General features: G+C 41.0%; 1 protein-coding gene across 3 annotated transcripts; it reads left to right on the plus strand.

Annotated features, from left to right (window-relative positions):
- The first annotated feature begins 557 nt into the window (after positions 1-557).
- On the plus strand, positions 558-15,344 carry LOC112258525 (deleted in malignant brain tumors 1 protein). Of its 3 annotated transcripts, none has more exons than XM_042327324.1 (7): positions 558-676; positions 6,612-6,641; positions 7,813-8,124; positions 9,131-9,454; positions 9,621-9,752; positions 10,041-10,176; positions 14,517-15,344. In XM_042327324.1, exons 3-7 carry the CDS (start codon positions 7,917-7,919, stop codon positions 14,749-14,751), a joined length of 1,035 nt encoding a protein of 344 aa, XP_042183258.1. In that variant the 5' UTR covers positions 558-676; positions 6,612-6,641; positions 7,813-7,916; the 3' UTR covers positions 14,752-15,344. The 3 variants fall into 3 exon arrangements, with proteins under 3 accessions (XP_042183258.1, XP_042183259.1, XP_042183257.1); XM_042327325.1 differs by lacking the exons at positions 558-676; positions 14,517-15,344 and adding exons at positions 1,703-1,891; positions 10,418-10,810; XM_042327323.1 differs by lacking the exon at positions 558-676 and adding an exon at positions 1,711-1,891.
- The last annotated feature ends 10,325 nt before the right edge of the window (positions 15,345-25,669 follow it).

Below are 25,669 nucleotides of genomic sequence, written 5' to 3' on the forward strand. Positions count from 1 at the left end.
CAACACACATTTCTCAGTTAAAAGGTGTGAATATGGAACCACATGACTTTCAAATTGCTGTTTACTTCCTTCCCAGTGGTCCTGCTACAGCCCAACATCTCTCTCAGTCCTCCAAATGGAGGGATGTTTTGGGAACCTCAAGGGCCAGAGGTGATCAGGGGCCACAGCTTCTTCATCACCTGCTCCATTCAGCCACAGTATCCTGGAGGCCTCTTCTATCTGGACTTCTCTGGGTCCAACAGGACTGAAACTAAGCCAGCAGTCAACCACTCTGCCTCCTTTCACTTCCTTGTTGCAGAGTATACAGACTGTGGGAAATCCAGCTGCAGCTATGTAGTCAACGTTTCCACTGGGTCATTCAGCTTGGCTAATAGGGAACTAGCTGTCACCATTAGAGGTAAAGTAACACACGCTTTTAAAAAAATCATATTTAAAATAGCTTTTACGTGAGAGAAAAATCATAGTATTGTAAGATGATTCATAGTCCTTCATATCACCATTTTTTGTTTTGATATCCTATGAATTTGCCATCTACAAGTCTTCATGGTCCCCATCATTGTCTCTGGAGGGATTGATGGGGTAGGACTGCTGTTTCTGCTTCTTCTAGTCATCTGTCTAGTCATCTGGAGGACAAGGATGAACAGAAAGCCATCTACAGAGGCTGACCAGAGAGAATGTAAGTGATATCACTATACTGTAAACTTGATTTACGCCTTGAGCCTGAAAAGTTAAGCAGCATCTCAAATTCGGGCCAACGATTTTTGTTTATATAATTTTGTTTGTAAGGTTTTTTTTATTCCCTTGAGTTTGCTTTTACGAAAATTCATGAGCAAACTGTTATGCAACAGACACAACAGAGGGGAGGACAACGAAGAGGAAGAGGACTATGTTAATGTTGAAAACGTCTGTTACCAGAGAGGTCTGAAGGGTGCAAAGAAAAATGAGAAGGAAAAAGGGCACAGCTATGGAAAATCAGAGGATGTCTATGTCAACGAGGACGGAAACACTCAAAGAAATGGTGTTTGTGGGGGGTCTCATGAGAAAATGAATAGTGAAGACGATGATGAAGTTTACGTTAATGTCTCAGCTCAGGACAATACAGCACATGATGTGAATGAAGACATTTATCAAAACTATTAGGAAAAGTAACAGTGGACTGTATGCAACCTGTCACTAAAGTAGCTGATTGGCATCAACACATGGATTTGGTCCTTCGTGACATGTTTATAAAGGGGCGGCAGGTGGCTTAGTGGTTAGAGTGTTGGGCCAGCAACAGATCGAAACCCCGAGCTGACAAGATAAAAATCTACCATTCTGCCCCTGAACAAGGCAGTTAACCCACTGTTCCCCGGTAGGCCGCCATTGTAAATAAGAATTTGTTCTTTACTGACTTGCCTAGTGAAATAAAAAATTATAATTAAGATGCAAAAGTATAACAACTACGGTGGCTGTAGTTGACACTTAAACTAGACATTTGAAATAATGGTATTGCTTTATTCTATTTAGCTTTTTGTATCCAATCAAAATGTTCAGCATATTTGATGCATTGGGTCGAATTCCAAACTAGTTTTTTTTTAGGTCAAGACCATCAATCTATGCATTCTCTTTTGAGTCTCTTTTGGTTTTCCACCAATCATACAAGGGCTATATTGACCACAGAACTGTCTACTCTGCAGTAAATACAGCCACAGCACAAATGGGGAAGTGACAGTGAGCTGTGAACTGGAAATGCATACTTATATAGTAGCATCTACATTCACAAGACATTTTGCGACAGAGAATGGTCAACACACTTTTCACCAGAACGCTTGTTCAGGTCGACTAGAGAAAATACCTGTCTTTATTTCTGACATGAAGACCCAAATATGGAATATCTTCTGTCTGACAATGGGTGAGTTTAATTTCCAAAAAAAGTCCAATCTACTGGAATATGTCAGAAAATAAAGAAAACAGTAATATCTTGAAATGAATATTTTTAAGGGCTGCATGTTGGATACAAGTACTCAGGGATGGATTCTACTTCGAATTGAGAAAAGTGTATCATGTTAATTAATCATTCATTTATTTGAATGGTAAATTTGCTTGAAGCTTTTATACTTGCACTGTTAGACCTCCACAGAGGGTTGAGTGTCTGCAGGTTCTCTCCTGTCTTGGGCTTGGTTGATTAATGAAGGTAACTGATTTATAAGGAACTCCCCTCACCTATAAGTCTTAATTGAAAGGAAGAATCTAAAAGCAGCAGACGCTAGGCCATCCATGTAATGAGTTTAATCTCAAGTAAAGATTTGGATCTCTGTCAGTAATGGGGAAGAACTAGGAGTAATCTCTCCAGATTATCATAAATCACTAGCCAATAGTCAAATGATCGGTCAATGTTTAGTAAAGGGATTGATATGCTCAATAGTATTCTTGAATAAGGAAATACTGACTTTTGCCAGATAATTGATGCAAGCAATTTATATTTTCATAGAATTGACGTATCTGACTACATTGAGATTGAGTTTTAAAACTAATTTCAATAATAATTCAACTTAAAATAATGATAACAATTACCAGTAGATGTATTTTAAAAGAGTGACTGAACTTCCTGATTTGGCCTCGTTTTGAAGCTTAGTCATTAAGAAACACTTGTGGCCTCATGATTGAAACCAAACAACAGTTTTCTTGGGGGTGTGGTTTTGACGTGGGTGTTTCTTGGGTTTGTTTTTGCCATTCAATCACAAGAAACATTGGAAGTAGTGAGTACAGAGGTAAGCTAAGTTATCTTTGCTATGGAGAGAAGAAAGTTTTGAAGTCGAGGACTTCTCCCCTCCTGACTGAATCGCCCATCTCAAGATCAGCTCAGTTCAGTTCCACATGTGTAGGCTAAAGCCTGCACTGACCTTGTGTTTAACCAAGCTGGCAGCAGCTTGCTAGCAAAGCTTGGGGATAGCTGAAGCTGGCTAGCCAATCAAGCTGAAATTCCCCTGTCAAATCAGTAATAGAAAAGAAGCAAGAGCCAGTGGTTTGGAATGTGTTTCATAAGACACTCGTTCTACAACGAGGGTGGCAGGTAACCTAGTGGTTAGAGCTTTGGACCTGTAACCAAAAGGTTGCTAGATCAAATCCCCGAGCTGACGAGGTAAAAATCTGATGTTTTCTTCCCCTGAACAAGGGAGTTAACCCACTGTTCCTAGGCCGTCATTGTAAATAAGAATGTGTTCTTTAACTGACTTGCCTAGTTAAATGAAGATAAAATCAAAATATATACAACATTTTGCTATGAAAGTAGCTTGCAATGTAGTTTCAACAAGATGTAAAGACAGTGGGACTGTGGAAACAGTATCAACTGCGAGTTGAATGCCCAGTCAGCTCAGCTTGCCTACAACACAATGCTCTAAATAAATATATCACTAGCCACTTTAAACAATGCTACCTAATATAATGTTTACATACCCTACATTATTCATCTCATATGTATACGTATATACTGTACTCTATATCATCTACTGCATCCTTATGTAATTACATGTATCACTAGCCACTTTAACTATGCCACTTTGTTTACATACTCATCTCATATGTATATACTGTACTCGATACCATCTACTGTATCTTGCCTATGCTGCTCTGTACCATCACTCATTCATATATCTCTATGTACATATTCTTATCCCCTTTCACTGTGTATAAGACAGTAGTTTTGGAATTGTTAGTTAGATTACTTGTTGGTTATTACTGCATTGTCGGAACTAGAAGCACAAGCATTTCGCTACACTCGCATTAACATCTGCTAACCATGTGTATGTGACAAATACATTTGATTTGATTTGATTTCTATAGCCTCGCTGGCTAGTCTTGGCTCGTCTCTCCTTATGTCCACTCTTAGACCTTTGCCCGGAGGACAAATCCCAGAACCACTAGTATCCCAACAGGTGTAGGCTACACGTGGAAATTACACAAACATCGCCCAGCTTAAGTCTGGATACCTTTTATCAACTAAAAATTGGCGAATGTGTTTTTTTTACAAAGACAAAACATATCCTATAAATATCATATTGGTGTGCTTATGAAGACAATATTTCTACTCTTACCTAGCAAATATATGTAAGTTCTGTGTAGAGTACAACTTCAGCTGTCTAACTACAATGGTATTCTATTTGGCGTCAATGCAAATGTTTTAGAAAATCAAATCAAACATGAGAGCCCATGAGCTCATGTTGCGCAACATAGGCTATGTAATTCGCTATTTATTTTCTATCCCATGCCCCTGATCCAAGACAGGTACATGATAATGGTCCATTCTATATCAAAACTATTCACACATACAGTGCATTCGGAAAGTATTCAGACCCCTTCACTTTTTCCAAATGTTGTTACATTGTAGCCTTATTCTAAAATTGATTAAATAAATAAAAAATCATCAATCTATCCACAATACCCCATAATGACAAAGCAAATACAGGTTTTTAGATACTTTTGCAGATTTATATATAATAAAAAAACACATTTTATTAGTCACATGCGACGAATAGAACCGGTGTAGACCAGTGAAATACTTACTTACAAGCCCTTTCTTTACCAACAATGCAGTTTTAAGATAAATACCTATAAAAAAAAAGAAATAAAAGTGCAGCAGTAAAATAACAATAGCGAAGCTACATACAGGGGGTACCGGTACAGAGTCAATGTGCGGGGGCACTGGTTAGTCCAGGTTATTGAGGTAATATATACACATGTGGGTGGAGTTATTAAAGTGACTTATGCATATATAATTACAGAGAGTAGCCGCAGTGTAAAAGAGGGGGGCAATGCAAGTAGTCTGGGCAGCTTCTTCACCTGTGTGATACTCTCGGGGGGGTTAATAATCATTCTGGTTGGCTGGGCTTGGCTCCACAGTTATGTGGAATCCATAGATTAGGGCCTAAGGATTTTATTTAAATTGACTGATTTCCTTCTTTGAACTGTAACTCAGTAATATCTTTGACATTGTTGCATGTTGCTTTTATATTTTTGTTCAGTATAAATACCACAGGAGTCCTCTTACTTTTGAAAAGTTTTACAGTCCTATTGATCAAACACTATGAACTGGTAGGCTCTCTCCCTCAGTTGCCAATGCACATCAACAACAACACGATCAACAACTGATGTTAGCTAGGCTAGGGGTAGAGGTTAGGGTTAAGGTTAGGATTAAGTTTAGGAGTTAGGTTAAAGGGTTAAGGTTAGGGGAAGGGTTAGTTAACATGCTAAGTAGTTGCAAAGTAGCTAAAAAGTAGTAAGTGGTTGAAAAGTTGAAAATGAGCTAAAATGCTAAAGTTGACTGTGATGAGATTTGAACTCACAACCTTCGGATTTCTAGAATTACTAGACGTTATACTGTCCTTGTCACGGATGGGCAGCAGATGACTATACTGGGTTCCAGTCCTATCAGCTAAAAACAAGAAGAGTTTTTAGCTGATAGTGGGCACGGGATCACCAACAATGGACAATTGAGGAGTGGAAATACATTGCCTGGTCTGACAAATCTCTGTTCCCGTTGTATCATGCTGATGGCAGAGTCAGGATTTGGCGTAAGCACCATGAGTCCATGGCCCCATCCTGCCTGGTGTCAACGGTACAGACTGGTGGTGGTGGTATAATGGGGTGGGGAATGTTTTCCTGGCACGTTAGTTCGTTTTATGCCAATTGAGCAACGTTTGAAGCCCAGCCTCGTCTGGGACACTCAAATTAGTATGATATGTTACATTTGGCATGGTTACATAAGATAGATGGTTACTTATGGCAAAAACAAAAGTAGGGTGGATGGGTAGGCATCTAACGCAAATATCTAGTTAAAATCTCATCATGAACAACACATGTCTAGCAAACCAAAGTTTGTGAGTTCGAATCTCATCACGGACAACTTTAGCATTTTAGCTAATTAGCAACTTTCCATAATATAATACGAAATGCTCTGAGACCAGGTTAGAATGCTGCACCTTGTATCATCCACTCCCCGAATAATTCAAGGTGTTCTGGAGGCAAAGTGGTGTCCTACCAGGTACTAGATGAACGTACCTAATAAATTGGCCACTGAGTGTATATAAAACAACAGCAAATCCAGTTTTAGACTGCCCTGGGCCTTTACGTAGTTGTAGTGGACAATTAGGAATACAGTAATAGTTTAAGGCAAACAAGAGAAAAAAGGTCCTGGAAGCAGACGGCTATTTTGTAATTTTTTAACCGCCGTAACTGCCATTTCCTGTAGTCTAGAGCAAACAGTACCCTATTAGGGTGTGTTGCCTGGCCTTAAATGATAACAAATAGAGTCAAATAATGCCCACATGTGGTTCAGCGCCACTCTTACATTCTTTGGGCAGAACTCTGATTAGTACATCTTCATGTTTGATTGAATTTAGTTTGTGCTAGCTAAACATTCTCACTATCCTCACTAAAATAGACATTGCCTTACACATATTGAACTGACCAATCACACAGCATGCTTCTTGTGACAGTTTGTGGTGAACCACAGAATATTGCCTGCTGGCTCATCTTCAGTTTTGTCTTGCTGAAAGGTTTGTGTCTCAGCTATGTGAATATTTTGAGACATTGACTACCACTAATTTCAATTTCAATTTCCTTTTATTTATTAGTCTATCTATGGAATGGACCTCTACCTGCAGGTAAGTGAATCTCCTTTGGTTTTAGTCATGTCAATTCCTGAAACCATTGCGTGAAACAAAACAATATCTTTAGTGTAGACATCTTTCTGACATCCAAATATTGATATTAAGATGTCTTAATAACATGAACATTAGAATCAGTAGTAGTTCATACTATACCGCATTCATAGTATGCTGCACATATCACAAAAGAAAATGCTGGGTTGTTTGGATGACCCAACTGCTGGGTTGCAGGCTCGTTATTGATGCTGGGTTGTTTATGCTGGGTTATTGAGTATATCTCAATAACCCAGCATAAACAATCCAGCACCTAGTGGGTCAAGGAGGTGTGGCTTGATAATAATTTTTTGTCATTCCGGTTAATACGTTCTGTTGTATTGTTATCACATATTAAGGCTGAACATTGATACGTTTGTAACTTTAATGAAGCTTATAAAAGTGTATGAGTTCGTTAAAAGCCTATGCACATCCCAATGTTGGGATATGTACATTTCAATGGAGGCTCCTCAGAGTTGGAAGGGGAGGACCATCCTCCTCAGTGAAATTCATAAAAAATTGTACATTTGAAACATTTACATAGTTATCCTATTTAGATAAAACAATAGTAAATATAGTCACCAAATAATTGCTTAAAACACATTATTTTGCAAAGGCTTACAGTAGCCTCAACTGCACTCTGTAGGGTAGCACAATGGTGTAGCTTGAGGACAACTAGCTTCTGTCCTCCTCTGGGCACATTGGCTTCAATACAAAACCTAGGACGCTCATGGTTCTCACCCCCTTCCATAGACTTACACAGTAATTATGTCAAATTCTGGAGGACATCCTGCAGCCTATCAGAGCTTTTGCAGCATGAATTGACATGTTGTCCAACCAGTCAAAGGATCAAATAATTAATCTAGTACTGAAAGTGTACACTACAGCTGGCTAGCAGTGCAGTGTATAAAATGTGGTGAGTAGTTGACTCACCCCCCCCGCCTGACACATTTCCATTGGGTGGTGAGATAAAAAAAAAACCTTCATTTTGTCCCCCCTCCCCCACTTTAGTTGATATCACGTAATGGGTGGTGAGATAAAAAAAAAAAGATTAAAAACTGTCCAGTTCCATGACTTGAATGACAATGGCCTTCATTTTTGTCCCCCCCAAACCTCCCCTCCCCAAACCTGCAAGGTGCCCAGGTCAGGCTGGTCAATGGGAATGGTCGCTGCTCTGGGAGAGTGGAGATCTATCACAACAGCCAGTGGGGATGAACAGTGTGTGATGACAACTGGGATATGAATGATGCTAAGGTGGTCTGTAAACAGCTGGGCTGTGGGAGTGCTATGAGTTCCCCAGGGTCTGCCTACTTTGGTCAGGGCACTGGGGAGATCTGGATGGATGATATTAAATGCTCTGGTAGTGAAAGCACACTCAGACAGTGCTCACACACTACAAAACATAACTGCAATCATGGTGAAGATGCTGGTGTTGTCTGCCTCTCAGGTAGGAGGTGGTTTTATCATGCTATTGACATCTTGTGACATGAGTGATGCACAAACAATTTGAGATCCTCGCATGAATGAATGCTTTGGCTGGGCAGGCTATGCACTGGGCAGATCTGGATGGATGATATTGAATGCTCTGGTAAGAAAAACATTAATATAAAAAATGAGTGATGAAATGAACAATGGGGTAGAATCACAACAAAATTATTTTGCAATACCATTGCTAGTGAATTTAAATGTGTTGAGTCAGTTATATGCAATGTTCATAGATGACCAGCAGGGTCAAAAATGAATCATAATCACCGTGGTTGTAGAGGGTGCAACAGGTCAGCACCTCAGGAGTAAATGTCAGTTGGCTTATCATAGCCGATCATTCAGAGTTAGAGACAGCAGGTGCGGTAGAGAGAGAGAATCGAAAACAGCAGGTCCGGGACAAGGTAGCACGTCTGCTGAACAGGTCAGGGTTCCATAGCCACAAGCAGAACAGTTGAAACTGGAGCAGCAGCATGACCAGGTGGACTGGGAACAGCAAGTGACCATCTAAAATCCCCAAATAAATCTGAGATCTGCCACAGAGGTTGCCTAGGGTGACGGAGTTGACATCCTCTGCTCCGTCACAACACAACACTTGGGTGGAGCATTCAAATTTCAGAAGACTTTAGGCTCGTTCAGAATGGACAAAACCACAAGTAGCAACTCTGTAATCTTCAACATTCCTAAAGAGGTCTTTAGCCATGAGGGGTCATACCGATGTCAGTATGAGTCAAGGGTATCCAGTCGAGACTTCAGCTCCCCTCAAAGTGACTCTGTTGAATTATCTGTTATAGGTGAGCAACTAAACATTAATGAGTGGACACTGGGTTCAGAGATTATACGTTCTTTAATGCAAGAGTTTGGATATCTCTTCATAATGTATTCTAACATAGTGTTCTCTTGTCGAGAAATATTACTGTTATGCTGCAGTTAAGTGCACAGGTTAACAACCTGCTCTTGTCTTTTGCTAGTTGTCTTGTTACAGCCCAACATCTCTCTCAATGCTCCAAATGGAGGGATGTTCTGGGGACTTCAGGGGCCAGAGGTGACCAGGGGCCATAGCTTCTCCATCACCTGCACCATTCAGCCACAGTATCCTGGAGGCCTCTTCTATCTGGACTTCTCTGGGTCCAACAGGACTGAAACTGAGCCAGCAGTCAACCACTCTGCCTCCTTTCACTTTCCTGTTGCAGACTATACAGACCAGGGGAACTACAGTTGTGTTTATGAAGTTAATGTCTCCACCCTGTCATTCCATTCTACCAAGACAGAGTTGCTGACAGTCAGCATTCGAGGTAAAATACATTTTATATTTATGTTTTCAAGTGCATTACCATGAAGGCCATATGTAATAATTGTGAGTAGACAAAAATGTTTTACATTGCAGAAGAATTTGATAGCTATACGAATGATAAAATGTGGTCTTCTGAAAGATGTTGAATATGGTGTTTCTCTCCATAGCATCCATAGTCCCCATTATTGCCTCTGGTGCAATAGGTGGGCTACTGCTCCTCCTCCTGCTGCTCATTCCTTGTCTAGTCTGGAAGAAGATAAGCAGCAGAGAGCAGTCTATTATGATAAACCCAAGAGAAAGTAAGATCTAGCTGCTCTAAACAGGATTCAGGTTCGGGCTGCAAAATACCCAGGTTTTCAAGAATACTCAGTTGGAATTGGAAAATTCCTGAAAATCAGGAAGGATTCATCAGGAAATATGGAATCCTCCAACCAGGATATCTTGAAAACCTGGACATTTTGATTACTGGAATTTTTCAACCCTAATTTTGTTGTGGTGTTGTACTGTTTATGATATTTATTCCTGCGTATATTCACTGACGTTATTTATATGAATTAAACTGATCAATCCCAACACTGTGGCTGCAGCGAGGGAGGGAAATGATGAAGAGGACTATGTCAACGTAGAAACCTTTGTCAACAAGAGAAAAGATGAAGACCCGAAAAAAGGATGCGATGCAGAAATGTATATGAAAAAGGAGTTGCTTAGCAGTAAAAATAATGAGTAAGTTATGCGTTGTCTCTACCTTCTTGCCCTTTGTGCTGTTGTCTGTGCCCAATCATGTTTTACCCTATTTTGTGCTGCTACCATATTGTTCTGCTGCCATGTTGTGTTGCTCCCATGTTGTTGTCATGTTGTGCTGCTACCATGCTGTGTTGTCATGTGTTGCTGCCATGCTATGTTGTTGTCTTAGGTCTCTCTTTATGTAGTGTTGTGTTGTCTCTCTTGTCGTGATGTGTGTCAGCGAGGGAGGAACATGATGAAGAGGACTATGTCAACGCAGAAACCTTTGTCAACAAGAGCAAAGATGAAGACATGAAAGAAGGATGCCATGCAGGAATGTACAGTGGGGAGAACAAGTATTTGATTCACTGCCGATTTTACAGGTTTTCCTACTTACAAAGCATATAGAGGTCTGTAATTTTAATCATAGGTACACTTCAACTATGAGAGATGGAATCTAAAACAAAATCATTTGCACTTCTTGACGCTACCCATCCCTTAAGCGGGATAATTGTCATCGGCAACCGCTGAATAACATAGTTCCTCAGTCAAATATTATGCTTTACAGCGAAAGCAATCCAAGCATTTGTGTAAGTTTATTGATCGCATGACAAACATTAAGTACACTTAGCATCAGGTAGCTTGGTCACGAAAATCAGAAAAGCAATCAAATGAATCGTTTACCTTTGATGATCTTTGGATGTTTTCACTCACGAGACTCTCAGTTACACAACAAATGTTCCTTTTGTTCCATAAAGATTATTTTTATATCCAAAATACCTCTGTTTGTTTGGCACATTATGTTCAGAAATCCACAGGAAAGAGTGGTCACGACAACGCAGACCAATTCCAAATAATATCCGTAATGTCCACAGAAACATGTCAAACGTTTTTTATAATCAATCAGGTTGTTTTTAAAATATATAATCGAAAATATCTCAACCGCAAATGTTTTTCACAGTGGGAGAGGGAAAAGCTATACCTATCCAAACTCTGTTGCGGGGGCAAAACTCATGTGACCACTTAACGCAATATTATTGTTTTGGCTCATTTTTCAAAATAAAAGCCTGAAACTATGTCTGAGTACTGTTGACACCTTGAGGAAGAGATAGGAAAAGGAATCTGGTTTATATCCCTTTAAATGTAGCAATGGGAGGCTATGGAAAATGAAGTTTTCAAAATAGAAGTCACTTCCTGGTTTGATTTTTCTCAAGGTTTCGCCTGCAATATTAGTTCTGTTATACACAGACAATATTTTGACAGTTTTGGAAACTTTAGAATGTTTTCTATCCTAATCTGTCAATTATATGCATATTCTATCATCTGGTCCTGAGAAATAGGCCGTTTACTGTGGGAAGGTTATTTTTCCAAACATAAAAATAGTGCCCCCTAGCTTCAAGAGGTAGCTCTCAGCGCTACCCCCCTACTTTATTCAATTTCCACCTGAAGACATACCCAAATCGAACTGCCTGTAGCTCTGGCCCAGAAGCAAGGATATGCATATTCTTGGTACCATTTGAAAGAAAACACTCTGAAGTTTGTGTAAATGTGAATTGAATGTAGGAGAATATAAAACAATAGATCTGGTTTAGATAATACAATGAAAAAAAGCATATGTTTTGTATTTTTATTGTTGTATCATCATCTTTCAAATTAACAAGATAAAACAAACATTCAGATAGGATGATGGGGACAATTTCAGTGAAAAATACAAGAGGGCAACAGTACTTGTGCAAAGTTTCAGAATGATAACTTCCAAAATGAGTGTGCTACATGACATTTATCATGAAGTCACCCAGGTGTCCCACACAAGTAGTCCAAATGTACCCAAGTGGCCAAATTGGTGAAGGTATACATTTTGAAACAAATAACTATACTACACAAAATGCCAAAATGGTATTCTAACACACACCCCCAAGAAATGGAGAAAAGAATATGGAAAAAAAATAAGAAAAAAATATATACATTTACAAAATAACATGGGTAACTATTTACATACTTTCAATATTTGGAAGACCCTCAGTCCTCTATCAAATCAAATTGAATCATATAGCCCTTCGTACATCAGCTAATATCTCAAAGTGCTGTACAGAAACCCAGCCTAAAACCCCAAACAGCAAGCAATGCAGGTGTAGAAGCACGGTGGCTAGGAAAAACTCACTAGAAAGGCCAAAACCTAGGAAGAAACCTAGAGAGGAACCAGGCTATGAGGGATGGCCAGTCCTCTTCTGGCTGTGCCGGGTGGAGAGTATAACAGAACACGGCCAAGATTTTCAAATGTTCATAGATGACCAGCAGGGTCAAATAATAATAATCACAGTAGTTGTAGAGGATGCAACAGGACAGCACCTCAAGAGTAAATATGAACAGTTTAGGGTTCCATAGCCACAGGCAGAACAGTTGAAACTGGAACAGCAGCAAGGCCAGGTGGACTGGGAACAGCAAGGAGTCATCATGCCAGGTAGTCCTGACACATGGTCCTAGGGCTCAGGTCCTCCAAGAGAGAATTAGAGAGAGCATACTTAAATTCCACAGGACACCGGATAAGACAGAAGAAGTACTCCAGATATAACAAACTGACCTTAGGCCCCCGACACATAAACTACTGCAGCATAAATACTGGAGGCAGGAGGGGTCAGGAGACACTGTGGTCCCATCTGATGAGACCCCAGACAGAGCCAAACAGGAAGGATATAACATCACCCACTTTGCCAAAGCTCTACACAATATTGTGCTGCTTGGGAATCGCTAAATGAATCGTCCTACAACAATCTCTGGCTCACTTTTCCGATCTATTTCTTCTAAAATTGTGTGTACATCTGTATATCTAGACTTAGATTTAGCTTTCCCTGACTTAGTTGCCATACTGATTGATATATAAACAGCTGAATCTGCGCGTTTACCAAAACAACGCTGTGCGTAAAATGCGTAGCTCCTTCCGGAATAAATCTTCAATAGCGAATGACTCTCTTTACTCCGGAGTTTACGACATGGGTTGGTCTTCCAACACACAACCACTGCATATTGCCGTTTACCTCAGCTCATTGGCTATCTACCCAGCTAGATTTCAAGACGATCAGTGGTCATTGGGTTAAAATACAGTCAATCAACGAAACAGTGGTCATATCATTGGTGCACAGTGATGTCATTACTTGTTGTCTTCAAATCGGTTTCTTTCAGTCAATACGTCCCGCGAAATGGCCCATCATGTTTGGTTGTGTTACAAACAAACCAGTTTATTGCAATGAAACCAAACATAACTGGAAAAGTCACGTTCTGTGTGGGTTATTTACCTGGAATGTGTCGTCGAAAATGGAATGAGACGGAATTCACGACACAAGCGGTTCACAAAATGTTTCGTGTTAGGCTATAAAAAACTGATTTTATCAAACAAAAGATCATTCATTGTGTAACAATGAGCATTGGGATTGCAAACAGATGACGATCGTCAAAGGTAAACTATTTATTTTAATGCAGTATGTGATTTTGTTACGCCTGTGCTGGTTGAAATGGGTTTTTTTGGGGGGGGGGGCTCTCTCCTTAGATAATCGCATCGTATTCTTTCACAGTAAATCCTTTTTTAAATCTGACGTAGTTGGATTAGCAAGATTCTAGGCTTTTGATACATGTGAGACACTTGTATTTTCATGAATGTTTAATATGACTATTTATGTAGCGATCACCGTATGTTGTGGAATTTCAGCCCGCTACCGGGTTCCGTGCTCAGAGAGGTTAAATCAAGTCAAAATACATTTCTACCCAATACCCTAAAATGTAACTAAACTATGATATTTCATACGGAAAGAAGTATGTTCAATAGGAAAGTAGAATTATCAGGTGCATGTCCTCTTCGTTGCGCGTGCACACACTGATTTCCAACTCTGACTCCCAGTACCAAAACTCACAATTCTTCCTCGTTTGGGAAGAAACAAGCCTGAAAACTTGAACAAAGACCGTTTGCATCTAGTGTAAGCCATAGAAATTGCAATCTGGTCGCTGGAATTGCATATGACCCATAGCTTTCCATTGTAAGAGCATGGGCTCTCTCTCAAAAAAAAAGTCTGGTTGGTTTTTCTTTGGATTTTCTCCTACCGTCTCAATTGTGTTATAGTCTTATACATTATTTTAATATTTCTAGAAACTTCACAGAGTTTTCTATCCAATGGTACCAATTATCTGCATATCCCGGCTTCTGGGCCTGAGTAACAGGCAGTTTACTTTTGGCACATCAGTCAGACAGGAAGTGGAGAATAATAGACCCTAGCCTGAGTTTTTTCGTAGGTAATGTTTGGTGAATCTGGGCCTAGGCATGTAACTCAAATGTTTGTATTCATCCTCAGGAATGCTCCAGGAGCCATGAACAAGTTTGGAAACAACCAAGGTGAAGGGCCAGAGGCAAGTGAGGAAGATGAGTCCGACTATGAAAATGCAGATATCTTCACAGAGAGGGATTTTGCTGAAGACATCTACAATGAAGACAGTGAGTCTTTAGACCTGGAGCAGCTCACTTCATGTAAATCTGGAAGGGAGAATGACTATGAAGAAGATGACAACATATACGCAAACAATGAGTGAAGGCCTTGTAATAAGAATGCTGATGCAGAGATATTAATGCCAGGAAAGGCATGAAAGGTTCGCTTTGTGAGTTGAATTATAAGGGCTTAAAAAACAACTTTTTCATCAAAATATTCACTTAGTAGATAAGAGGAAAGGCTTTGTTTGAATATGAATTAGAATTTCTACGTAAATAGTTTGGGTGTATTATTTCTAGTTGTATTGTTTCCAGGTACTTGTATGAGATTTCAGACTTGACTATGTTATATATGTTTTAAAATAATGACATTATATTATGACATTATTTACTTCAGTTTAAAAAGAGTGATTGTCTTGATGAATTGGATGAACGCATTGAACATAATCTATTATTTCATTTTTTAAGTAAATATATTAATACTTTAGACTATGTCTCTCCTATAACGTTCAGTGTGCTGTCAAAGAATAGTCTACAGCAATGACTGGTTGTGATGTGCTAAACTTGAGATCTACTGTATGACAAACTGTAAAAAAAAAAAAAAACATTTGTACTGTGTGTGTTAATCTAACAATAATTTGATTTCAGTGTACATTTTCAATTATTGTGTGTATGGCTTTAAAGAACATGAAATCCATGAACCCTGACTACTTTTTACATTGTTAAATTGTTATTGTTGATGTGAGACTTCACTCGATACAGATATGGTCTTAAAAATATGTGGAGATTTAAATATTGTACAACTATATGGTCAACATTTAGAAATAGATCTCTGGACGCAGGAGGCCAAAATCGACCCAGACCAACAACTTTCATTTAGAAAAAACCTGTTAAGCAAAGGACTTGATGATGCAGATCTTATTATCACCACAAGGAGGAAATTGTGTCACATCATTCATTATGTCCAACACGTTGTGTGTGTGTGTGTGTGTGTGTGTGGTTTTGGGACCGCACAACGATATTAAAACAAGGAAAATTGGGGACATTTGTGGGAACCCCACAAGGAAAAAGGCCATTTTAGGCTCAGGGGTTAGGTTTAGGGTTAGGGTTACTATTAGGGTTAGGTGTTAAGTGTAGGGTTAAGGTTAGGTTTAGGGGTTAGGAAACATAGGATTTTTAATCGGAATCAATTATTTGGTCCCCACAAAGATAGTTAAACAAACCTTTGTGTGTGCGTGTGTGTGTGTGTGTGTACCTGCTTTCTCCTGAGTGTCATTGATTATACCCGAGTGTGTGTATGTGTGCCTGGCTAGAGGTGAGTGGGACTTTAATGTGTGAGGGCACCTGTCACCCAGAAGCACCCAGTAAAACTAGCTGGCCTCGCTCAGAGGCTAACCAAGGCTGACGGGACAGGGGGTAGGGCTGTGGTTGTCATGACATTTTGTCAGCTGGTGATTGTCAAGCAAATAACTGCCATTCTCACATTAATTGACTGTTAATTAACATAAACACATGTAGGATCTCCTGGATTCCACGTATAGCCTACAAGCCAACGATGCAGACCTTTGCAACATCTACATTTGAAAAAGTCGATTAAATCCATGTAATATAGCCTATGCCATCGCAATAAATCCATGTATAGCCTACGCCATCACAATAAATCCATGTAATATAGTCTACGCCATCGCAATAAATCCATGTATAGCCTACGCCATCACAATAAATCCATGTAATATAGCCTACACCATCACAATAAATCCATGTAATATAGCCTACGCCATCACAATAAATCCATGTACAGTGGGAAGTATTTGATACACTGCCGATTTTGCAGGTTTTTCTACTTAAAGTATGTAGAGGTCTGTACTTTTTATCATAGGTACACTTCAACTATGACAGACGGAATCTAAAACAAAAATCCAGAAAATCACATTGTATGATTTTTAAGTAATTAATTTGCATTTTATTGCATGACATAAGTATTTGATACATCATAAAAGCAGAACTTAATATTTGGAACAGAAACCTTTGTTTGCAATTACAGAGATCATACGTTTCCTGTAGATCTTGACCAGGTTTGCACACACTGCAGCAGGGATTTTGGCCCACTCCTCCATGCAGACCTTCTCCAGATCCTTCAGGTTTCGGGGCTGTCGCTGGGCAAAAGGGACTTTCAGCTCCCTCCCTCCTCCCACTATTGGGTTCAGGACTGGAGACTGGCTAGGCCACTCCAGGACCTTGAGATGCTTCTTATGGAGCCACTCCTTAGTTGCCCTGTCTGTGTGTTTTGGGTCGTTGTCATGCTGGAAGATCCAGCCACGACCCATCTTCAATGCTCTTACTGAGGGAAGGAGGTTGTTGGCCAAGATCTCGCGATACATGGCCCCATCCATCCTCCCCTCAATACGGTGCAGTCGTCCTGTCCCCTTTGCAGAAAAACATCCCCAAAGAATGATGTTTCCACCTCCATGCTTCACGGTTGGGATGGTGTTCTTGGGGTTGTACTCATCCTTCTTCTTCCTCCAAACACGGCGAGTGGAATTTAGACCAAAAAGCTCTATTTTTGTCTCATCACACCACATGACCTTATCCTATTCCTCCTCTGGATCATCCAGATGGTCATTGGCAAACTTCAGACGGGCCTGGACATGCTCTGGCTTGAGCAGGTGGACCTTGCGTGCGCTGCAGGATTTTAATCCATGACGGCGTAGTGTGTTACTAATGGTTTTCTTTGAGACTGTGGTCCCAGCTCTCTTCATTGACCAGGTCCTGCTGTGTAGCTCTAGGCTGATCTCTCACCTTCTTCATGATAATTGATGCCCCACGAGGTGAGATCTTGCATGGAGCCCCAGACCGAGGGTGATTGACTGTCATCTTGAACTTCTTCCATTTTCTAATAATTGCACCAACAGTTGTTGCCTTCTCACCAAGCTGCTTGCCTATTGTCCTGTAGCCCATCCCAGCCTTGTGCAGGTCTACAATTTTATCCCTGATGTCCTTACACAGCTCTCTGGTCTTGGCCATTGTGGAGAGGTTGGAGTGTGTGGACAGGTGTCTTTTATACAGGTAGCGAGTTCAAACAGGTGCAGTTAATACATGTAATGAGTGGAGAACAGGAGGACATCTCCTTACTTCCGGCACTGACAGAGATGGCCGCCTCGCTTCGCATTCCTAGGAAACTATGCAGTTTAAAAAATTAAAAAACGTGTTATTTCTTACATTGGTACATCAGGTCATCTTAGGTTTCACCATCAGTACGACCAAGAATATGACTTTCGCGAAGCGGATCTTGTGTTCTGCCTTACACCCAGGACAACGGACAACTTCGTAAAAGGGGGAAACGAAGCGGTCTTCTGGTCAGACTCCGGAGACGGGCACATCGTGCACCACTCTCTAGCATTCTTCTCGCCAATGTCCAGTCTCTTGACAACAAGGTTGATGAAATCCGAGCAAGGGTAGCATTCCAGAGGGACATCAGAGACTGTAACGTTCTTTGCTTCACGGAAACATGGCTCACTGGAGAGACGCTATCGGAGTCGGTGCAGCCAGCTGGTTTCTCCACGCATTGCGCAGACAGAAACAAACATCTTTCTGGTAAGAAGAGCGGCGGGGGCGTATGCTTCAAGGTTAACGAGATGTGGTGTGGCCACAACAACATACAGGAACTCAAGTCCTTCTGTTCACCTGATTTAGAATTCCTCACAATCAAATGTCGACCGCATTATCTACCAAGGGAATTCTCTTCGATTATAATCACAGCCGTATATATTCCCCCCCAAGCAGACACATCGATGGCTCTGAACGAACTTTATATGACTCTTTGCAAACTGGAATCCATATATCCTGTGGCTGCATTCATTGTAGCTGGGGATTTTAACAAGGCTAATCTGAAAACAAGACTCCCTAAATTGTATCAGCCTATCGATTGCGCAACCAGGGCTGGAAAAACCTTGTATCATTGCTATTCTAACTTCCGCGACGCATATAAGGCCCTGCCCCGCTCTCCTTTCGGAAAAGCTGAACACGACTCCATTTTGTTGATCCCTCCCTACAGACAGAAACTAAAACAAGAAGCTCCCGCGCTGAGGTCTGTTCAACGCTGGTCCGACCAATCTGATTCCACATTCCAAGACTGCTTCCATCACGTGGACTGGGAAATGTTTCGTACTGCATCAAACAACAACATTGACGAATACGCTGATTCGGTGAGCGAGTTTGTTAGAACGTGCGTTGAAGATGTCGCTCCCATAGCAACGATTAAAACAGAAAACTGTGGATTGATGGCAGCATTCGCGTGAAACTGAAAGCGTGAACGACTGCTTTTAATCAGGGCAAGGTGACCGGAAACATGACCGAATACAAACAGTGTAGCTATTCCCTCCGCAAGGCAATCAAACAAGCTAAGAGTCAGTATAGAGACAAAGTAGAATCTCAATTCAATGGCTCAGACACAAGAGGTATGTGGCAGGGTCTACAGTCAATCACGGATTACAAAAAGAAAACCAGCCCCGTCACGGACCAGGATGTCTTGCTCCCAGGCAGACTAAATAACTTTTTTGCCCGCTTTGAGGACAATACAGTGCCACTGACACGGCCCGCAACCAAAACATGCGGACTCTCCTTCACTGCAGCCGACGTGAGGAAAACATTTAAACGTGTCAACCCTCGCAAGGCTGCAGGCCCAGACGGCATCCCCAGCCGCACCCTCAGAGCATGCGCAGACCAGCTGGCTGGTGTGTTTACGGACATATTCAATCAATCCCTATCCCAGTCTGTTGTTCCCACATGCTTCAAGAGGGCCACCTTTGTTCCTGTTCCCAAGAAAGCTAAGGTAACTGAGCTAAACGACTACCGCTCCGTAGCACTCACTTTCGTCATCATTAAGTGCTTTGAGAGACTAGTCAAGGACCATATCACCTCCACCCTACCTGACACCCTAGACCCACTCCAATTTGCTTACCGCCCAAATAGGTCCACAGACGATGCAATCTCAACCACACTGCACACTGCCCTAACCCATCTAGACAAGAGGAATACCTATGTGAGAATGCTGTTCATCGACTACAGCTCGGCATTTAACACCATAGTGCCCTCCAAGCTCGTCATCAAGCTCGAGACCCCGGGTCTCGACCCCGCCCTGTGCAACTGGGTACTGGACTTCCTAACGGGCCGCCCCCAGGTGGTGAGGGTAGGCAACAACATTTCCACCCCGCTGATCCTCAACACTGGGGCCCCACAAGGGTGCGTTCTGAGCCCTCTCCTGTACTCCCTGTTCACCCACGACTGCGTGGCCACGTACGCCTCCAAATCAATCATCAAGTTTGCGGATGACACAACAATGGTAGGCTTGATTACCAACAACGACGAGACGGCCTACAGGGAGGAGGTGAGGGCCCTCGGAGTGTGGTGTCAGGAAAAGAACCTCACACTCAACATAAATAAAACTAAGGAGATGATTGTGGACTTAAGGAAACAGCAGAGGGAACACCCCCCTATCCACATCGATGGAACAGCAGTGGAGAGGGTAGTAAGTTTTAAGTTCCTCGGCGTACACATCACAGACAAACTGAATTGGTCCACCCACACAGACAGCATCGTGAAGAAGGCGCAGCAGCGCCTCTTCAACCTCAGGAGGCTGAAGAAATTCAGCTTGTCACCAAAAGCACTCACACAAACTTCTACAGATGCACAATCGAGAGCATCCTGTCGGGCTGTATCACCGCCTGGTACGGCAACTGCTCTGCCCACAACCGTAAGGCTCTCCAGAGGGTTGTGAGGTCTGCACAACGCTGTCAGGACCCGGTAACAAACCCGGGTCTCCGGAGTGAGAAACAGTCACTTAACCAACTGAACCACGAATAGTCGGCAGAACCCAGAAGATAAGGCAGACACAGCAGTACTTGATTGGAGTATTTAATAAAGTAAAAAAGGAAAGTCCTTCAGGCAAACATCAAAAGTAATTCCACGAGAACAAAGGTAATCCTCCAAGACAAAAAGGTAAATCCACAGGGTGGTAGGTATAGCATGAAAAAACCTCAAAGGATACTCAAAACTGTATAAACAAGAACAAAAACAGAATTCCACAAGAGAGTCCAACGGGAGCAACAAAAGTTCACAGCATACTAGGGCTGGGTGCTAACATACAAACACAGAGCAAAGAACTGAGGAAAACTAAGGGTTTAAATACAATCAGGGGAAACGAGGCACAGGTGCAAATAATAACAGGGAACAAGGGAAAACAAAAGGGTCAAAAAGCACAATGGGGGCATCTAGTGACCAAAGACCGGAACAACCCTGGCCAAATCCTGACAAACGCATCACCAGGGGCAAACTACCTGCCCTCCAGGACACCTACACCACCCGATGTCACAGGAAGGCCATAAAGATCATCAAGGACAACAACCACCCGAGCCACTGCCTGTTCACCCCGCTATCATCCAGAAGGCGAGGTCAGTACAGCTGCATCAAAGCTGGGACCGAGAGACTGAAAAACAGCTTCTATCTCAAGGCCATCAGACTGTTAAACAGCCACCACTAACATTGAGTGGGTGCTGCCAACACACTGACTCAACTCCAGCCACTTTAATAATGGGAATTGATGGGAAATGATGTAAAATATATCACTAGCCACTTTAAACAATGCTACCTAATATAATGTTTACATACCCTACATTATTCATCTCATATGTATACGTATATACTGTACTCTATATCATCTACTGCATCTTTATGTAATACATGTATCACTAGCCACTTTAACTATGCCACTTTGTTTACATACTCATCTCATATGTATATACTGCACTCAATACCATCTACTGTATCTTGCCTATGCCGCTCTGTACCATCACTCATTCATATATCTTTATGTACATATTCTTTATCCCCTTACACTTGTGTGTATAAGGTAGTAGTTTTGGAATTGTTAGCTAGATTACTTGTTGGTTATTACTGCATTGTCGGAACTAGAAGCACAAGCATTTTGCTACACTCGCATTAACATCTGCTAACCATGTGTATGTGACAAATAACATTTGATTTGATTTAAAGAAAAATTAACAGGTCTGTGAGAGCCTGAATTCTTACTGCTTGGTAGGTAATCAAATACTTATGTCATGCAATAAAATGCAAATTAATTACTTAAAAATCATACAATGTGATTTTCTGGATTTTTGTTTCAGATTCTGTCTCTCACAGTTGAAGTGCACCTATGATAAAAATTACAGACCTCTACATGCTTTGTAAGTAGGAAAACCTGCAAAATCGGCAGTGTATCAAATACTTGTTCTCCCCACTGTAATATAGTCTACGCCATCACAATAAATCCATGTAATATAGCCTACGCCTTCACAATAACTCCATGTAATGTAGCCTACGCCATCATAATAAATTCATGTAATATTTTGTTTTTATTTTATTTCACCTTTATTTAGCCAGGTAGGCAAGTTGAGAACAAGTTCTCATTTACAACTGCGACCTGGCCAATAATTAAGCAAAGCAGTTCGACACATACAACAACACAGAGTTACACATGGAATAAACAAAACATACAGTCAATAATACAGTTGAAGAAAATCTATATACAGTGTGTGCAAATGAGGTAAGAAAAGGGAGGTAAAGGCAATAAATAGGCCATGGTGGCGAAGTAATTACAATGTACCAATTAGACACTAGAGTGATTGATGTGCAGAAGATGAATGTGCAAGTAGAGATACAGGGGTGCAAAGCAGGAAGATAAATAAATAAATACAGTATGAGGATGAGGTAGTTGGATGGGTTATTTACAGATGGGCTATGTACAGGTGCAGTGATCTGTGAGCTGCTCAGACAGCTGGTGCTTAAAGCTAGTGAGGGAGGTGAGAATTTTTGCAATTCATTCATTGGCAGCAGAGAACTGGAAGGAAAGGTGGCCAAAATGAGGAATTGGCTTTGGGGGTGACTAGAGAGATATACCTGCTTGAGCGCGTGCTACGTGTGGGTGCTGCTATGGTGACCAGTGAGCTGAGATAAGGCGGGGCCTTACCTATCAGAGACTTGTAGATGACCTGAAGCCAGTGGGTTTGGCGACGAGTATGAAGTGAGGGCCAGCCAACGAGAGCGTACAGGTCACGTTGGTGGGTAGTATATGGGGCTTTGGTGACAAAACAGTGCACTGTGCATCCAATTTGTTGAGTAGAGTGTTGGGGGCTATTTTGTAAATGACATTGCCGAAGTCTAGGATCGGTAGGATGGTCAGTTTTACGAGGGTATGTTTGGCAGCATGAGTGAAGGATGCTTTGTTGCGAAATAGGAAGCCGATATATAGCCTACGCCATCACAATAAATCCATTTTAGACAGGTTTAAAGAAACATGATATGAAGAAAATGTAGTCTATTTCAGAAGAACAGAACAGCATACTCTGAGTTGTCCTTATGTTAGGCCCTGATCTGGCTGTGCCATTTGTCTGAGGATTACACTAGTTAATTTTTCTAGAATTCCGTGGCATTATTTTATATTATTATTTAGGAATCCAATTGGACATAGCTGAATAAAATAGAACTGAGGTTTCCTCTAAACAATTTTAGGGAGCATGCACATGCGGCTATTCGGTGTTGAGTGGTTGACAAAGAAATGCTTAATTTAGAGTTATTTATGCAACATTAGTTGGGCTATATGTTTAGATTTTTTGTGTATTCTAAGGCTGCATTATGAGATTCTAATGATGATTTGAAAGAAGCTGCATGAATGGCATGAGCTCTGCTTAGTTTTTAGCTCAGGCTACACATACTTCATCAGTCTCTCATTCACAATTTGACAAGCACTTGATAATGCCTCAAATTTCCCAGCGTCATTCCCCTTGTGTGCCTCTTAAAAAATCCATGCCTTTGGCCGTTGTACCCTTGGGTTGAATAATTATAATTCCCTTCTCCCAGCTGCATGCTCCAAAGCACCTCTTATTCACATGGCTCTCTCAGATAGCTCAATTCTCATTAGCCAATGTCCATCACGTGATTGAGTCTTTCTCACAGGCTTCAGGTGAAGACAGACACATCGGGGACGCAACTGAGCGTGTTCTTATCCATTTCCGAGGCCCATATTGAAGAAATTGGAAGAACTGTGCACGTTTATTTATCGTCAGCCAACAGGATGAGTAGACCTAACAAACAGCAAAAGCACTAGCTTATGTCAATCTACTATCCCCCATAGTATAAAAGTTGACCCATTCTATTTTGTGTGAAAAATAAATATTCCAAACATAGTCTGGTACAGTTGTGGGATGTGATAGATCCCAAATTAATACAACCATTACCATCAAAAAACCTATGCAATGAGACTGACATAATGAGCTTTGAGAGGAATTGAGGAACAAGGATGGAGGAAGAAAGTAAGAATTTGACAGCTCTTCCCCTCTCTCTTGTTCTGGGTAGGCCTTTAGTTTGGCCTGAAATCAACAGCCTTTTCATTTTCACCCTCCTCTCCCTCCTTCCTTCCCTGCCTTTCACACCTTCTCTTCAGAGGTTGTTTTCAATTCCTTCAAATATATTATTTTATCGCTGTACTTGTGTGCACTCCATCTAATGTCATTGAATTATATTGTCGCTAACCTTCCTTTAGTCACACTTCTATCTGTTTTCTCAGTAAGTAAGCAGAGCTACATTAAATACTGTTTTATCCTCATGCCTCTTTTGTTCTGTTTAATGAGAAAGGAGCAAGTGAGTCTTCTCTCTCTATCCGTCTCTCTTCTCCACGCTAGTTAATGGATGTCCTCCATAAACACATTTACAATTACTCTACGTTTTGGAGATTCCTCCTTCTATTTCAGCCATATCAGATATCAAAGATGTTGCTCTCTCTTGGAGATCATAGCCTTTGAGAACTGAGTCTTTACATAGCCTACAATTGGACTCTTTCGGCCTATTTTACGATGGCTGACAGACAGTTTAGCTGAAGGTCGACTTCTTATCATGTCTGTAACTCCATATGTCTCAAACTGGGTCTCAAATGACTGTTGAGAGTAGGAATAGTAGAATATAATAGGTGAAATTTAGAAACTTAGTTGTGCATCAGCAGTTTTCATCTTCATATACAGTGCCTTCAGAAATTATTCAAAATTATTCCCCTTGACATTTTAAACTTAATTTCATTGTCATTTTTTGTCAATGATTTACACAAAATATTCTGTAATGTCATAGTGGAAGAAAAATTAGAACATTTTTAAAAATAAATATGAAAAAAATAAATATAATACATATTTTTATTTGATCTATTTAACCTTTTTTACTAGACAAGTCAATTAAGGGACATGGGCAGCTGTGAGGAGGAGGGTTATTCTCCAGGTCTTTCATTGTTTCCAGAACTTGTCCTTAAAGTATCTAACTTTGGCCTTCCGGATAGCCTGAGTGCACTTATTTCTCATTTGCCTGAACGAGAGCCAGTCAGCCTGAGTATTTGTGTGTCGAGTTTAAGGTGGAGTAACGCTAACAGATCACGGTCAAACCAGGGGCTGAACCTGTTTTTAATTAGCAATTTCTTTATAGGGGAGTGCTTATTAACAATACCACTGGGGGGGAAAAGAAGGTCCACGCAACTTCGACAGAGCGGATAAAGCAGATTCTATACCAATTTACAGAGACCAGGTCATGAAGGAAGGCTTGCTCATTAACGTTTTTCAGCAAGCATCTATGACAGATCAGGACATGTCATTTAACTGAGCAGCCATTACGAACACAGGTTGTAAAACAGTGATGAAATAGGTCATTACAGAAAACACCGGACTGATACCTTTCAGGATTATTTGTGGGGATGATATCAAGGAGAGTTGCCTTTTCTGGGTGTTTGTGGGATTGGTAATACCTTGTGGGATTGGTAATAATCTGAGAGAGATTTAGGGAGTTCCATTGTTTTAAGACACTGTTTAGGTCACTTAGCATTACAAATTCAGACTTAGAGTAGGGTGCCAGGAGAGAGCTTAGGGTATGTAGGGTACAGACCAACGCTGATGGTGGGCAATACCACCCAGCAACAATCAACAAAGAGCTATT

Source organism: Oncorhynchus tshawytscha, linkage group LG09 (genome assembly GCF_018296145.1).
Source record: "Oncorhynchus tshawytscha isolate Ot180627B linkage group LG09, Otsh_v2.0, whole genome shotgun sequence".
NCBI classification, from domain to species: domain Eukaryota; kingdom Metazoa; phylum Chordata; class Actinopteri; order Salmoniformes; family Salmonidae; genus Oncorhynchus; species Oncorhynchus tshawytscha.

Coding starts and splice junctions, on each gene's coding strand:
- LOC112258525 (XM_042327324.1), top strand. CDS start 7,917: ATGAATGATGCTAAGGTGGTCTGTAAACAGCTGGGCTGTGGGAGTGCT. Junction 9,455..9,620: donor GCTGACAGTCAGCATTCGAG/GTAAAATACATT, acceptor TTCTCTCCATAG/CATCCATAGTCCCCATTATT. Junction 9,753..10,040: donor TATGATAAACCCAAGAGAAA/GTAAGATCTAGC, acceptor CTGTGGCTGCAG/CGAGGGAGGGAAATGATGAA.